This window comes from Nothobranchius furzeri, chromosome 19 (assembly GCF_043380555.1).
Source record: "Nothobranchius furzeri strain GRZ-AD chromosome 19, NfurGRZ-RIMD1, whole genome shotgun sequence".
NCBI classification, from domain to species: domain Eukaryota; kingdom Metazoa; phylum Chordata; class Actinopteri; order Cyprinodontiformes; family Nothobranchiidae; genus Nothobranchius; species Nothobranchius furzeri.
This window is the reverse complement of record NC_091759.1, coordinates 9,866,771-9,880,732: the sequence shown is the minus strand read 5'-3', so window position 1 is coordinate 9,880,732 and position 13,962 is coordinate 9,866,771. Positions and strand designations below refer to the sequence as shown.

The following is a 13,962-nucleotide window of genomic DNA, read 5'->3' as shown; positions in this document are numbered from 1 at the left end:
GTTGTTGTTGTTGTTGTTGTTGTTGTAATGGTAGGAAGTAGTATTTGTAATAGTGGCAGTAGTAGTTGTTGTTGTTGTTATTTTTGTTTTTATAGTTGTGATGGTAGGAAGTAGTATTAGTAAGAGTAATAGTACTAGCAGTGGTAGTAGTGGTGGTAGTAGTAGTAGTAGTTGTTGTTGTTGTTGTTGTTTTTGTAGTTGTAATGGTAGGAAGTAGTATTAGTAATAGTAGTAGTAATAGTAGTAGTAGTAGTAGTAGTAGTTTTTGTAGTTGTAATGGTAGAAAGTAGTTTTAGTAATAGCAGTAGTAGTTGTAGTAGTAGTAGTAGTAGTCGTAGTAGTAGTAGTAGTATTACAGAAATTGATAAAAACAAGCTACAGTTTAATGTCGTCCATCAGAAGTCGCTGACTTTCAGATCATCAATCCCTAAATTCTGATTGGTTCAAACAGGCTCTCCTCCCATCACATTCAAAAACAGACCGTTGTGCCAAGTTCAACACGGAAAGTCTTACTGTTGAATTTTTTTAATCGTAAATCCACCTGTTAAGTTTCCAAGATACACAATATTAATTTGCTGAAACAACCCAGTGAATTTTCCTTTCATCTCCTGAATCATCACATCTTTCTGAATGAATAAACATTTATCTTACTGGTTTATTTAGGCAAACATTGTGGGTGACAATGAAGAATAACAAAACATTTATATTAAAGTGGTCTGTAGTAACCTGCGTGTGTTTGCCAGAGCCATGTCGTTTTGTACTGGATTATATTTAGGGAGGTATCTTGGTAGCATTATTTGGTAGCACTTCAGTTGTTCCCATACTAACTGTTTGCAGCAATGCTAAAAGCTACATCTGTATTTAACTAATTTTCCTCAGCTGTTTTAAAAGCAAGAGAGAGAGTTAGGTAACTCTCTGAGCATACATGATCTGTGCTCTAACTGAATCCGTGCCAGTAAAGGCTCAGAGCCATTAAAAACTATCCTGATGCCCTCCATTCACTGTTGAGCTTGGAAAAATCAGTGGTTGTTCATCTCAGGATATGATGAATGTAGGAAGTGTATCCGTGCTGCTGCTACTGCTCAGTGTTCAACAGCAGCGCAGCACCAACCGCCAAAGAGTGTAAGGGGCTGACGAAGAGGCTGCCGACAAAAAAACCTGCACAAGGTGAGTTAGGCCCCAGTGAAGATGTAACCTCAGATCTACCATTGCAACGATGTTACAAATGCGTTTATTTGATCTGGTGATCAACAGAATACTGGGATTATTAATTATTTTAAACCCCATATTAATTTTTTTAAAGTCCTTCATTGTATGATCTAATTAATTTATTGGTGTTGTATGGTTGTGTAATAAAGTTGTAAAATTAAATCTTGACTTGGTTTTCATATAATAGAATTATGAGACATGGTCATTTTTATGAATCACCCTCAGGCACAAAATAAACTATGGTAATTGGCTCAAAAGCTAGAGAACATTAATGTCAAAAACTTTATTTCTCTGATTTTAGACAGAAAATAAGAAGAAATGCATGCATTCTGTATCAGTTTCATGTGGCTTGTGCACTGGAGTATTATCTCAAAGAGATATATTTAAAGTAAAAAGTAGAGACACAAGCACAGAATCCTGTGGAACACCAAGTTTAATTCAATCTAACCTACACTTCAGTTCTGACTTGTCATCCGTCTTCTACTTCCCTAGATTTTTTGGGACTGGGTGGGAGTCTGGGCTGTCACTGACACTGATAAATTTCATGATGCCTTGGAAAACTGTACCAGGTCCCATATTGAGTTCAAACTTCTCCCTGACAATAAAACTATTGAGTTTATTGAGAGGAATGTGTTCCGGTGAGTTTTCACACTCGAGAATTTAAATTGAAGAGTTTAAGTACTGTCGATCCGCCTGTCCACAAGCGGATTGGTTCAGCATCTGCAGTGATGCGGACGCTGAGCCGATCTGTCGTGGTGAAGAGGGAGCTGAGCCAGACAGTCAGGCTCTCAATTTGCCGGTCGATCTACGTCCCAATCCTCACCTATGGTCATGAGCTTTGGGTAATGACCGAAAGAACGAGATCGCGGATACAAGCGGCCGAAATGAGTTTCCTCCGTAGGGTGGCCGGGCTCAGCATTAGAGATAGGGTGAGGAGCTCGGACATTCGGGAGGGACTCGGAGTAGAACCGCTGCTCCTCCGGATCGAAAGGAGCCAGTTGAGGTGGTTTGGGCATCTGGTCAGGATGCCTCCTGGACGCCTCCCCGGGAGGTGTTTCGGGCATGTCCTGCCGGCAGTAGGCCCCCAGTTCGACCCAGGACACGTTGGAGAGGTTACATCTCCAATTTAGTCCGGGAACGCCTTGGGGTCCTGCCGGAGGAGCTGGTGGAGAAGGCCGGGGAGAGGACGGTCTGGAGCTACCTAGTTGGGATGCTACCCCTGCAACCCGGATAAGCGGAGGAAGACGGCGACGAGTTTAAGTATGGTTTCTCTCAAGTTGATGGCTGATAAACTTTCAAAAGTATTGATGCATAAAATTTTGTTTTAACTGTTTTTTATGATTATGATGGTTTATTTATGCTATTAATATTTTCTTACTGGTTTGTGTTTTCTGTGATAGTCCTGACACCTGTATTACAGTTGTCACCAACATGATCATACCCCCTCACAACAACTCTGAGCACCACACACTGAAATCTGATTTCATGAGTGAGTAGTCACATAAACGCTGTATATACAGTTTGATGAAGGGTGGATTGTCATCTGCATAGCTGATAAGTATCAAAAAATAATTCTAAGTACTCAAATGCTGGGTTATAAATTTCAGCATTAAGATACAAAGAGGAACATTAGTTGAATACCATGCAATTCTGCAAGTTCTCCCAAAGACTAAAGAGCTGTCAAAAGAAACTAGAGACAAAACTGTGGACCTTCACAAGGTTTAAAAAAAGCTATGGGGTAATCGCCAAGCAACTTGGTGGAAATAGATCAACTGTTGGAGCAATTGTCAGAGTCATGGATTTTATCAATAAACCCATTTCCTGCAGCTAGAGAGAGGGACAAGAAACAATGAGGCAAACATACAATCAAATCATGAACAGCTGGTCACAGAGTCTATTTAAGCAAAGAGATAAGAGAGGAATGGGAGTGGATCATGTGTGAGTGTGTGTGTGTGTGTGTGTGTGTGTGTGTGTGTGTGTGTGTGTGTGTGTGTGTGTGTGTGTGTGTGTGTGTGTGTGTGTGTGTGTGTGTGTGTGCGTGCGTGTGCGTGTGCGTGTGCGTGTGCGTGTGTGTGTGTGTGTGTGTGTGGGAGGACAAGAATGTGTGTGTCTGAATGCTTTCAGGACATTCAGTTAATACAGGGGTGGGCAATCCTGGTCCTCGAGGGCCGCTATCCAGCAGGTTTTTGTTGTTTACCTGCCCCAACACACCTGATTCCTGGATGAATCACCTGTTCAGCAGCCCATCAGGCTCTGCAGCAGCCTGTTAATCACTAGTAGATTCAAACCAGGTGTGTTTAAGCAGAGAAACAAGTAAAACCTGCTGGACAGCGGCCCTCGAGGACTGGGATTGCCCACCCCTGAGTTAATAGATCTCTTGATTGGACTAAAGTAATGAAACATAAAATTTCCTTAACAGTCAGAAAAGGGAAGAGGCTAAAGATGACTGTCAGTCTTCCTCGGACGGAGGCTCAATGCAAGTTCTCACTTGGTGGGATATCACTGATAATAAAAAAAAAGGTGAAGTATCAGCCCAGAACTACACAGGAGGAGCTGGTAAATGACTTGAAGAGAGATGGGACCAGTTTCAAAGGTCACTGTTGGTAGAACGCTATGCCGTCATGGTCTAAAATCATGCATTGCACAGAAGGTCCCCCTGCTTGTGACATCACATGCCCAGGTCCACACATGCCCAGGTCCATCTGAAGTTCCCCAAAGACCATCTGGATTATCTAGAGGAGGCATGGGAAAAAGTCACATGGTCATATGAGAGACCAAAATAGAACTTTTTGGTCTAAACTCCGCTCACCATGTTTGGAGGAAAATGAAGGATTATTTGAATCTCTAGAGCACCATCCCTACTGGTAAGCATGGAGGTGGAAACATCATGTTTTGGGGGTGCTTTTCTGTGAATGGGGACAGGATGACTGCAATGTAGGGAGCAAATCAATTGGGCCATTTTTGTGATATTTTGAGCAACAACCTTCTATCCCGCAGTCAGAGCACTGAAGATGGTTCATAGCTGGGTCTTCCAACATGACAATGACCCAAAGCACATAACCAGAATAACCAACAAGTGGCACCATAAGAGCATGTCAAGATTCTGGAGTGGCCAAGCCAGTCTCCAGACCGAATAGAAAACATTAAGAGGGAGCTGAAACTTCTTGTTGCTCAGCGACAGTCCTGAAACCAGACTGATCTAAAGGACGTCACTGTGGAGGAGTGGGTCAAAATCCTTGTTGCAGTGTGGTCAGGAACTGATTGCAAACAAAGGCTTCTGTACCAAACATTAACACTGATTTATTTTTTCCAGGTGTTCAAATAGTGCAGTAAGAAATACAAATAATTTCTTTTTAAAAAAAATCATTAAATAGGCTTTCCTGAAATGTTTAAATACTGTCTCTTACAGTGGGAATGCACCTACAATGTCAATGTCAGACCCCTCCCCAAGGGCGTCAGTTTGTTTTCAGAATTGCTGGGGACAATAACCATACACTTGAGTGGGGTTTAAAAATTGCTGGGGACAATAAAGTAGGCTAGCACAGGGGTCGGCAATCCGCGGCTCTGGAGCCGAATGCGGCTCTTACATCCATCTGATGTGGCTCTCTGTGCTTGTAAAATAATGAATGGCTATTTAAATAAAAAGCTTTATATTTTACTGCATTAATTTTACATCTGTATGCCAATTCTAAATGTAAAGATTGTCTGCGTAAACCTGAACAGTTCCAACCCGGTCTTAATGTGAGACCAGGTTGACGCGTCATGCGTCAGTGCAGAACCACGGCACATGCGGTAAGATTTCCTCCCACTGAAGCGGTCTGGAAACCCGGTCTCTCTGAGGGATGTGTCGCTTGGAAAAATGTTCTTTTTATGAAATTATGAAACTTTGGCTGAATAGCGCTTGTTCCCGTCTCTAATATGGAGATGTATGACGCATCCAGTCTGAGGCAGAATAGCCTCTTGAGCTCAGCAAGCACCTGTAGAGACATTTGATCACGCACTAAGTTTATGTGGAGCAGAAGCAGTCCGGCCACGGCAGGTGAAACGTTCCTAGCCTACATGAAGTGAAACTGTTTAATTGTAACATTAATATGTTACTGGTCTGGTTGGTTAGACCAGTGTTTGATGTGGAAAACACACACACACACACACACACACCAATTAAATTAATGCTGATAGCGTGGACTAGAAGACAGGTGATGGTTTACGTATTTAAATGATGATCAGGCTGCTGTAAAATGTAATCTCCATCCACATCCAGACACAATTATCCTCTATTCTTTCTCTATTTGCTCTGCTCTTGTCTGGGCTGACCTGACGGTGCGCGTGGCACGCCTAACTAGCGGCTGATGCACATTTTACGCATTTGGAGAGGTGGGCTGGATGCTGGAAGATGGTCCACTTAACGCACGGGTGTAGACTACATATTAATGACAAATGAATGAAAATTAAATTGTGAGTTTTTACTTCATATTTTAGAAATTAAAATGACGGGGGGAAACATTTATGACGTCTTTTTAAACGAAATTTTCTAGCGCGACCTGCCTGCTTCACTTAAGTCACTGCTTATTAAGGTCCGTCCATAATTACCGTGGCCCACCCAAAAATGAAAACCTGGCGCTGCGCCTGTTATAAACCTCTGCAAATTGTTGTTCTTCACTTTATCAAACTCTGACTTTGAACAGCTAATGTCAAGATGTAAAATTATGAATTCAGTCGAGCTCTTCCGTCCCTCCATCTCCTGCTCTCCTGGAACCCGACATCGGTTGTCAGAAGCGGGAGGTGAAGAAGGAGATGAGGCAAACAGAGTGCAGTGCGACGTAAAAAAAAACAGACTGGTGTGGAGGTGAGCAAAACAGCTGGAAAAGTGTGGGTGCTGTATCCCCCACGGGTGCGACGCCCATGCGAGCGACCGGTACCGGCTGCTGTTCTGTCACCTGTTGGGAGCAGGTCTCTGCTGTCTGAGGGTAGGCCCCGCCCACAACGCTGCGGCTCCCAGTGTTTTCTTTACTGTGGGAAATGGGTAATAATGGCTCTTTGATGGGAACAGGTTGCCGACCCCTGGTATAAGATCTGAGCTGGTAAAACAAAAATCCTCATCAGCAGGCTTTTTTGAAAGTGGGGGGGACGCAGCTGCCAATCACAAATTTTGCCGGGGACATGTCCCTGGCGTCCCCGGTTAAAATGACGCCTATGCCCCTCCCTGATTTCTAAGCGGGAGAATTTGCGAAATCGCAGCATGTTCAAATATTTGCGTTCCTTGCTGTATTTGTTATGTTGGTGTAGTGTGTTAGACTAGTTCTGCACCATTCTTGTTACTGGTGTGTGTTGTGATTTTTATCCGTGTGTTCTGTGTGTTAGAAGTGGAAAAAGAGGGAATCGTTCAGAACTACACTGGAATTGGTGACATAGACTACTACGAGAGTTGCTACAACTGTTTGCTGATGCCCTACAAAACCTCCACACATCAATACCTGATCAGCTACAGTAAAGCTCAAAATTTATTGTTAATAAAATGAAAATTCTGTAAAATCACAGAATGTAGAAAAGGTTTAGTAACTGTGTGTAATACGGTTTGTGTTTCTATCAGAAAGGGAGGGCTTACACAGGGATGTTGAGAAGCATAAGGTGGACCATGACAACCTTAAAAAAATGGCTGAGAGTCTGGGATTCCGTCACGACAAACAATTCATCTACAACGGACTAGCAGGTGGGTGACTGGATGGAGACGTTCTCATGTTCTAAGTTCTCGTTCCACTTGAGGAGTAGTTCTAAACCTAAAACTAACTTTTCTAATAATGGCTTGGATTTTTTTTACTTGTCTCAATATGAGAAATATCACATATGTTTAGATTGTGCAAAATTCTGAAAGGGAGCAAACAATGGATAGCTTTTCTTGGTGTTTTCTGGTTCATTTAAGAAATACTTTTTAAGTGCTGATTTTTAATTTTACTGTTCATCTAATTAGAAAGGATTTAGTTTCTCTACACCTGATTTAAACCTCCAGATCTTTTTTTCAGCTGGTAACACCTCAACTGAATAGTTATTTTCCCTCATTGTTCTGGATCTAATAAAAATATTTACATTTAAACATGAATTAAAAACATTTTATTTGAACAGTTTTACCAGATAAGGTTCGGGTGCCTCGTTTTTATATTTTTGTGGTTTTCTTTGTTTTGTTGTCCCGTCTCATATTACATTCTTTTAATGTTTTAATTTTTTATTTTTGTATTTTCTTTTGAGTGAAGCATTTTCTGAGTGTTTTTCGGAAAAAGATGCAATAATAAAATGTAATTACCATTAGGAGACTATTCTGCTGTACATTTCTAAAAACAATGCTAAACTAAAAGATAGATAAAGATCTTTAATTTTAAATGTTGCTCATTGTTCTTTTTTTTTTCTTTTCACAGATTTCTGTCGTAAGAAATCGGCTCCAGAGGAAAAGTGTGAACAGTTATGAGTAGAACAAAGCGCCACAGTCGACATAAGCATAAACGAGTGTCAATATATAAAATAAAGGATTATTTTTATTACATTTGTTGCAGTCAAGTTGCGATTTTACATGTACAGTTTATGCTTTTATTTGTCTCCATTTGAGAGCTTTGCTTTACAAGGCAGAGCACAACGGAAAGACCCAAGAGGCAGCAGAAAAACACTGAATGGGTTCAGAAGTCTAGTAAATGCGCAACAAACTGATCTCAAAAGAACAGGGTGAAAAGTCAAAAATAGGAGCAAGTGAATAGAGATTAGGGAAACAAGACAGATGTAACTGGCATCAGATGGAAAGGAAAAAGAGGAAAGTAAACAACTCTCACAAATAAATAAACAAAAATGATCCCCCCAAAAATCTGATTTTAGCTGAACAAATAAAAATTCACAATAAATACCGATGTAAAACAGTTTAAATTACCTAAATGAACAGAAATGTGAGAAATAATAAAATATATAAATGAAAATGACTTGTTGAATTTTTTTTTATTTATTTTTTTTTTTGTTTGTTTTTTTTACTACTCAGTATTGAGTAAATATATCTGGCGAGAACACAATGTGGCAACCGGAAAAAATTCGTTTGGGAGCCTCGTGATTCTAAAGTGGCCCAAAGAATTTGGATCCCACAAAATAAGCTGGAATTCCTGCCACAACTGTTCGGATAACCGGATGTGATGTAGAAATAAAAAGTGTGTTATAATTTCTCACCTGTCATCGAGCGAATCACTTGGCTAAAAGAAATGACAAAATAAATTGTAAAAAACAAAGTAATTATAAATTTAAACAAAAAAGATGGGGGTATTTATTTATTTATTTATTTATTTATTTATTTATTCATTCATTCATTCATTTATTGTCCCCAACAATTTCTAAATAGGAAATTGTAAATTATCAGAGATTACTTGCTGGTTAACATGTAGCCTGGATGTTCTGCGGATAAAGTGACTTTACACATGAATGATTTATGCAACATTTTGATCTTGGCATCAAAAACCTTTCTTAGGTTGAAGTTAGCTGTGATTAAACTCCACATAGTCGGTGCGCCGCCGCGTTCGCCGGAGCATAAATAGCGCGTACCCGGTGGTAGGCGTGGCCTGTAGGGAAAAATGTAAACAGCTAGCATCACATCAGCACAGATCACAGACCTCCATCCGGGATTGGTAAGGTGAGGCTTTTAAAAACTGGTGGTCGTTTTATATTTGATTCAGAGGTCGGTGGCATATCTTGAGCAGTTACTCCTGAATTAGTTTATCGTTTTTGCGGAACGAAGCTAACTTGGGTGACTTAGCCGTTGAAGTTAGCTTCAGGTTTGCTAGCGAATGGAGTTGTGTCACAGCTGAAATCTGCTTAGTGTTGAGGCGTCAGCAGGATGTTGCGTGGCTGAGGCAGGTTTCTGCTGAGGTGAGGCTTGTTTTGGAAGGACATCTGTTTAGCTAATGATGTCAAAGGTGTGTAGAGGTGGCCATAGAGGAAAGCTTACCTGTAAAACGTGTTTAATCAGAGCGAAGTTGAGCTGACTGGGTGTTATCAGACTGAGGAGCATTACGGGAAACTTAAGCACTTGTTTGGCTGACGAATGACTGCCCCCTGTGCTGTTTACAGTAATCCAATGCATCTTTTTCATGCAGGAAGATGAACTCGGTCTGACAACTCCATACAGTTACTTCCCTGTTTAGATTTACAGTTTTAGTCTGTTGTCAGTTAAAAGTAAAGGTGTGGCAACAATAGACAACAGCTAAGCAACCAAGCTACTTTGTGTGTAGACATCAGACGTGTGCCCTCAAGAAAGCAGACATATTAAACCCGAATGGTTAGGGTTTCGTGTGTTTTAGATTGACCACAACGAGCCACAAAATGACTGTTTGGAGACAAAAGTGACCACAAGTTTTTATATTTAATTACTGTTTTTTTTCTCCTCAGGGCCAACAGGACATCTGCAGAAGGAAGAAAAAAGAAAATCTCCTGACAATATTTCTGTTTCCTACCTTTGGGTTAGAAGGCCTGAAACTCTGATCCTGTTCAGATAGAGAGGTGTTTATGAAGACTTTCACGGATAAATAACTCTTCTGAGTGATTTTTATGGCCTTGTTAAAAGTTCAGATGTTGTCTACTACCTCCAGAAAATCACCTGCACATTAAATCAAGCTATTGGACCAAAAAAAAAGAGCTCCTATCCCCGTGAAGCTGGTGCATCTTGATTTGTCAGTATTTGTTAAATTTGCTGATCATGGCGGAGTCCAGCTCACAGCCGGCGGCTGCGACAAACCTGCAGATTGAACAGAGCAAAGAGGAGCCAGGTCTCACAGGAAGTGTCTCCAAAGAAACGGTTGTCACCATGGCGACAGAGGGGTTCGATCACAGCAGCAGAGTCGAGAGCAGCAATGGAGCAGCAGACAGTCCTCGTCCTGTCCACGAGGAGGACGAGGCCACGCCCACACCACCTGAGTCATCACCAAGTCTTTCTGAAAACATGACCGTGACCCTCGTCACTACAGAAGACGAAACGCTTTCAGTTCAACTCAAACACATCAAGACCGGTGGAGAGTCAGGTAATGGGTCAGAACGGGTCCCAGATCAGCTGTTTGACTAGAACGTCTTCCTTTTAGTTTCTCCTGTTTGTGAGGTTTTCATCGCTGATTAATAGATCAAATTCCCAATCCCCGTCAGAACTAAAGAAGTCTTTACAATGAAAGAAGAATGGTCTCCAGATGATGAGAGAAGAAGTCTGTTTACCTTTTTAAACCCTCAGGATTGACATAAACAATAATCTACTCCAATCCAGATGTTCTGCAGCTTATTTTTAATTGAATATTACAAATATAGGTGCCTACTTTTAAATGCCTTTCCCCTTTCTTAAGAAAAAGCATCTGCCAAATGCATAAGCTACACAACGTGTTGTTCAGTTACTAACATGGACTAAACCATGTGGCTGTGTTTTCTTCACATTTCTGCATCTAGAAGAGCGAACCACAGAGGGATCAGGAGACTGACAAACTGGTTTTGGGTCATTTGAGCGTCGCCTGTTAGGTTTTTGTAAAACAGTTCCAGTTTGTTAACATTCAGGAAGCTGAGGGGGAGCGGAGCAGAAGAGGCTGTGAATGAGCCTTTGTCTTTACGGGATACGAGCAGCTGCAGGCAAGAACAAGAGAATCTGCTAAACAACAAACAAAAATAAAACAAACAAAACTATTTTTACTGAAGCAGGTTCAGATCACAGCTGTTTGAAAAATTAGTGCAAGAATTCTAACACAGGTGCTAAAAAAGTGAAAGAAGTCTGCTTTAGTATTGTTGTAATGATCTGATCTGTTTCTGGATGCAGGTTTGGACCAGGTCCTGGAGGAGAGTTCCTCAGTGCTGACTACAGGTGGTTCAGACGATCAGCGAGAATCCACTGACTCAGCGTCGCTCTCCATTCCCAGCCTGGAGTTTTCAGATGGGATCATAACCACAGGAAACTCTCTGGACATAGAGGACGGACTATCATCGTCCTATTCGGCTCCAGGCGTCGAAGGCTGCTCCTCGTCGATGGAAGTTCCCAGTCTGAAGGAGGTGGTGGAGGTGGAAGCTGCAGGTGAGGTTTATTCTTCCTCCGTCAAGCGCCTTAAAATTTAGTTCAACAGTCTAACAACTCAATTCACTCATGAATCAGGATTAAGTTTAGTTTTGTGACTGTCGTTGCTCCTCCTGACCACAGGTGGCGCTGTTGCCACAGCTGCTGCACCTCATCCCAGTGCTACTGCAGCTCCTGCAGAAGCTGGACCTTCCATGCCAGCTTATTACCTGGTGAAGTGGATCACCTGGAAGGAGAAGAAGACCCCCATCGTCACTCAGAGTGAGAACGGACCCTGTCCCCTGCTGGCCATCATGAACACGCTCTTCCTCCGCTGGAAGGTAAACAAACAAACATACAAACAAAACGTTTTCAGAGATTTTCTTTAATTTTCACTTGTGAAAAGAAAATTCAAGCAAAATAAAAACTTTAGAGAAGTTAAACCACCATGTTTGAGTCTGAGGTGAGAAGATGCTGCTGAGGGACTTTCAAAATAAAAGGATGAAAGGCTGATTTTCACAGTAAAAGCAGTTAGAAGCTACAAAGTCCAAACTTCTGGTACAATTAACTTTTAACCTTTGAAGTCCTGATTTGTAATAATTGTGTATGTAGGCAAAGCTTCCTGCTCAGACTGAAGTGGTCACCACTGAGGACCTGATGGCTCACCTGGGTAAGATCACTCACAATAACATTAATTATTATTTATGAACTGTTTTGATAGTAGAACGTTTGAAATAAGTAAAAATATCAGTTCTTATAAATTTTCACCCCCATATTAATTACTTGATACGTTTTGTTTTTTTTTTGCGTTGTAGGCGAGTGTGTTTTATCCATCACTCCCCGAGAGAAGACCAATGGCATGGAGCTCAACTTTCAGCAGGTACAGATTCTTTATTCCACTTCTCCTCATCACTGGTGTATTTGCTTGATGATGATGATTTAAAATGGATCTGTGTGTCTCTGCAGAACATGAGCGATGCCATGGCCGTGCTCCCGAAGCTGTCCACGGGTCTGGATGTTAACGTGCGTTTCACCGGAGTCACAGATTTTGAATACACTCCAGAATGCATTGTGTTCGACCTGCTGGACATCCCGCTGTACCACGGCTGGCTGGTCGACCCGCAGGTAACTCGCCAGACCTGGATGCTGCTGGTTTACATGCAAAACGTGCAAAATCATCCCCAAAACCACAAACACTGATAATAAAGTGACATAAAATGACATAACTTTCTTTCTGTGTGGGTTTAGAGTCCAGAGATGGTTGCTGCTGTTGGGAAACTGAGTTACAACCAGCTGGTGGAGAGAATCATTGACTGCAAACACTCTGCAGACAGCAGCCGAGTCACTGAAGGTATACTAGTAACACACACACACACACTTTTCAATGATGAAACGTGCGATTTTGTGTCCTGCAGGTTTAGTGGCGGAGCAGTTCCTGGAGTCAACAGCGACTCAGCTTTCGTACCACGGCCTATGTGAACTCAACACCACGGCCAAAGAGGGAGAGATCTCAGTGTTTTTCAGGAACAACCACTTCAGTACCATGATCAAACACAAGGTGGCGATGACACACATCATGCAACCCTGATCAAACACAAGGGTGTGTGCACATTGCTGATGATGTTTGTGTCCATCTCCAGGGTCACCTGTACCTGCTCGTGACCGACCAGGGCTTCCTGCAGGAGGAGAGCGTGGTCTGGGAGTCTCTTCATAATGTGGAAGGAGATGGGAACTTCTGTGACTCTGACTTTAGATTGTGCCACCCTCCCAGCAGAGCCCCACCCACCTCCCACCTGCCACCCAGCTCCCAGGAGCAGCAGAGGCAGATCGACCAGGTGAGGCCTTCTGCTGACTGAGAGGTGATGTGACCTGTCTCTGACGCACTGCTGACCAGATCTTGTCGATCCCAGGACTACCTGGTGGCCGTCTCCCTGCAGCAGCAGCAGGGCAGAGCTCCAGGACCTCTTAGTGACTTGGAGTTGGCCCAGCAGCTCCAGCGGGAGGAGTACCAGCAGCAGCAGCAGCTGGAATCAGCACAGGCGTCACAACAGGTCAGAAGACACATTCCTGCCAACTAAAATATGCAGAAAGGGTTAAAAACGTAGGTCGGGCATTCTCCCGTGACCCCTCGGACTGTGTTTCTGTTTCTGCCTTCAGACCAGAGGTCAGGGGTCACACCAAGCCAGAAGGAAAGAAAAGGATTCTGACTGTGTGGTCCTATAGGCCTATCCTCATCATCGTCTGGATAACCTCCGGAACTCCCCGAGTCTGCTGCAAGAAGCTCACACGCTTCGTCAGCGCGGCGCCTAAACTCCAGTGCTTCTGTCCAGCGGGGTCACGGTTTCCTTTCAGGTTCCGGGTTGTAAAGTTGGAGAAATCGGAGGAGCGATTCTGTCGGACCAAACGGGTGCCACTGATGAAATGAAGGGTTCATCAGAATAACCAAGGTCTTTATTTATTAAAACTCTTAACTGCTGCTTTGAAATCCTTTTTTATTGTTATTAACACAGATAACTAAGTGTGGCCAGCAGCCAAATCCTCCAGCCTGGTATAGAACATTTTAAAAGTAAACAAATTCACGCACTAAACATGCTGTTGCTGATGTAGAAATCAAAAAAACACAAAGAAGAAAAAAGTTTTTTTTTAATGAAAACGGATCTGATCAATTATTAAATTAAGAAGAGCTTCTAGTTATCAACCATTACTGTCGTACC

The 13,962-nt window shown here is 42.3% G+C and overlaps 1 protein-coding gene across 1 annotated transcript; it reads left to right on the top strand.

Annotated features, from left to right (window-relative positions):
• The first annotated feature begins 8,758 nt into the window (after positions 1-8,758).
• mindy1 (MINDY lysine 48 deubiquitinase 1) lies at positions 8,759-13,724 on the top strand. The gene is made up of 13 exons (XM_070547624.1): positions 8,759-8,863; positions 9,619-9,729; positions 9,819-10,247; positions 11,018-11,269; positions 11,393-11,589; positions 11,861-11,918; positions 12,064-12,128; positions 12,215-12,373; positions 12,497-12,599; positions 12,664-12,806; positions 12,889-13,083; positions 13,159-13,299; positions 13,406-13,724. Exons 3-13 carry the CDS (start codon positions 9,926-9,928, stop codon positions 13,469-13,471), a joined length of 1,701 nt encoding a protein of 566 aa, XP_070403725.1. The 5' UTR covers positions 8,759-8,863; positions 9,619-9,729; positions 9,819-9,925; the 3' UTR covers positions 13,472-13,724.
• The last annotated feature ends 238 nt before the right edge of the window (positions 13,725-13,962 follow it).

What these genes read in the sequence shown, in the direction of transcription:
- mindy1 (XM_070547624.1), top strand. Translation starts at nt 9,926, where the DNA reads ATGGCGGAGTCCAGCTCACAGCCGGCGGCTGCGACAAACCTGCAGATT. An exon ending in GCTGGCTGGTCGACCCGCAG is followed by an intron (nt 12,374 to 12,496) that starts GTAACTCGCCAG and finishes GTGTGGGTTTAG; the next exon opens with AGTCCAGAGATGGTTGCTGC. An exon ending in CAGCAGCCGAGTCACTGAAG is followed by an intron (nt 12,600 to 12,663) that starts GTATACTAGTAA and finishes TGTGTCCTGCAG; the next exon opens with GTTTAGTGGCGGAGCAGTTC.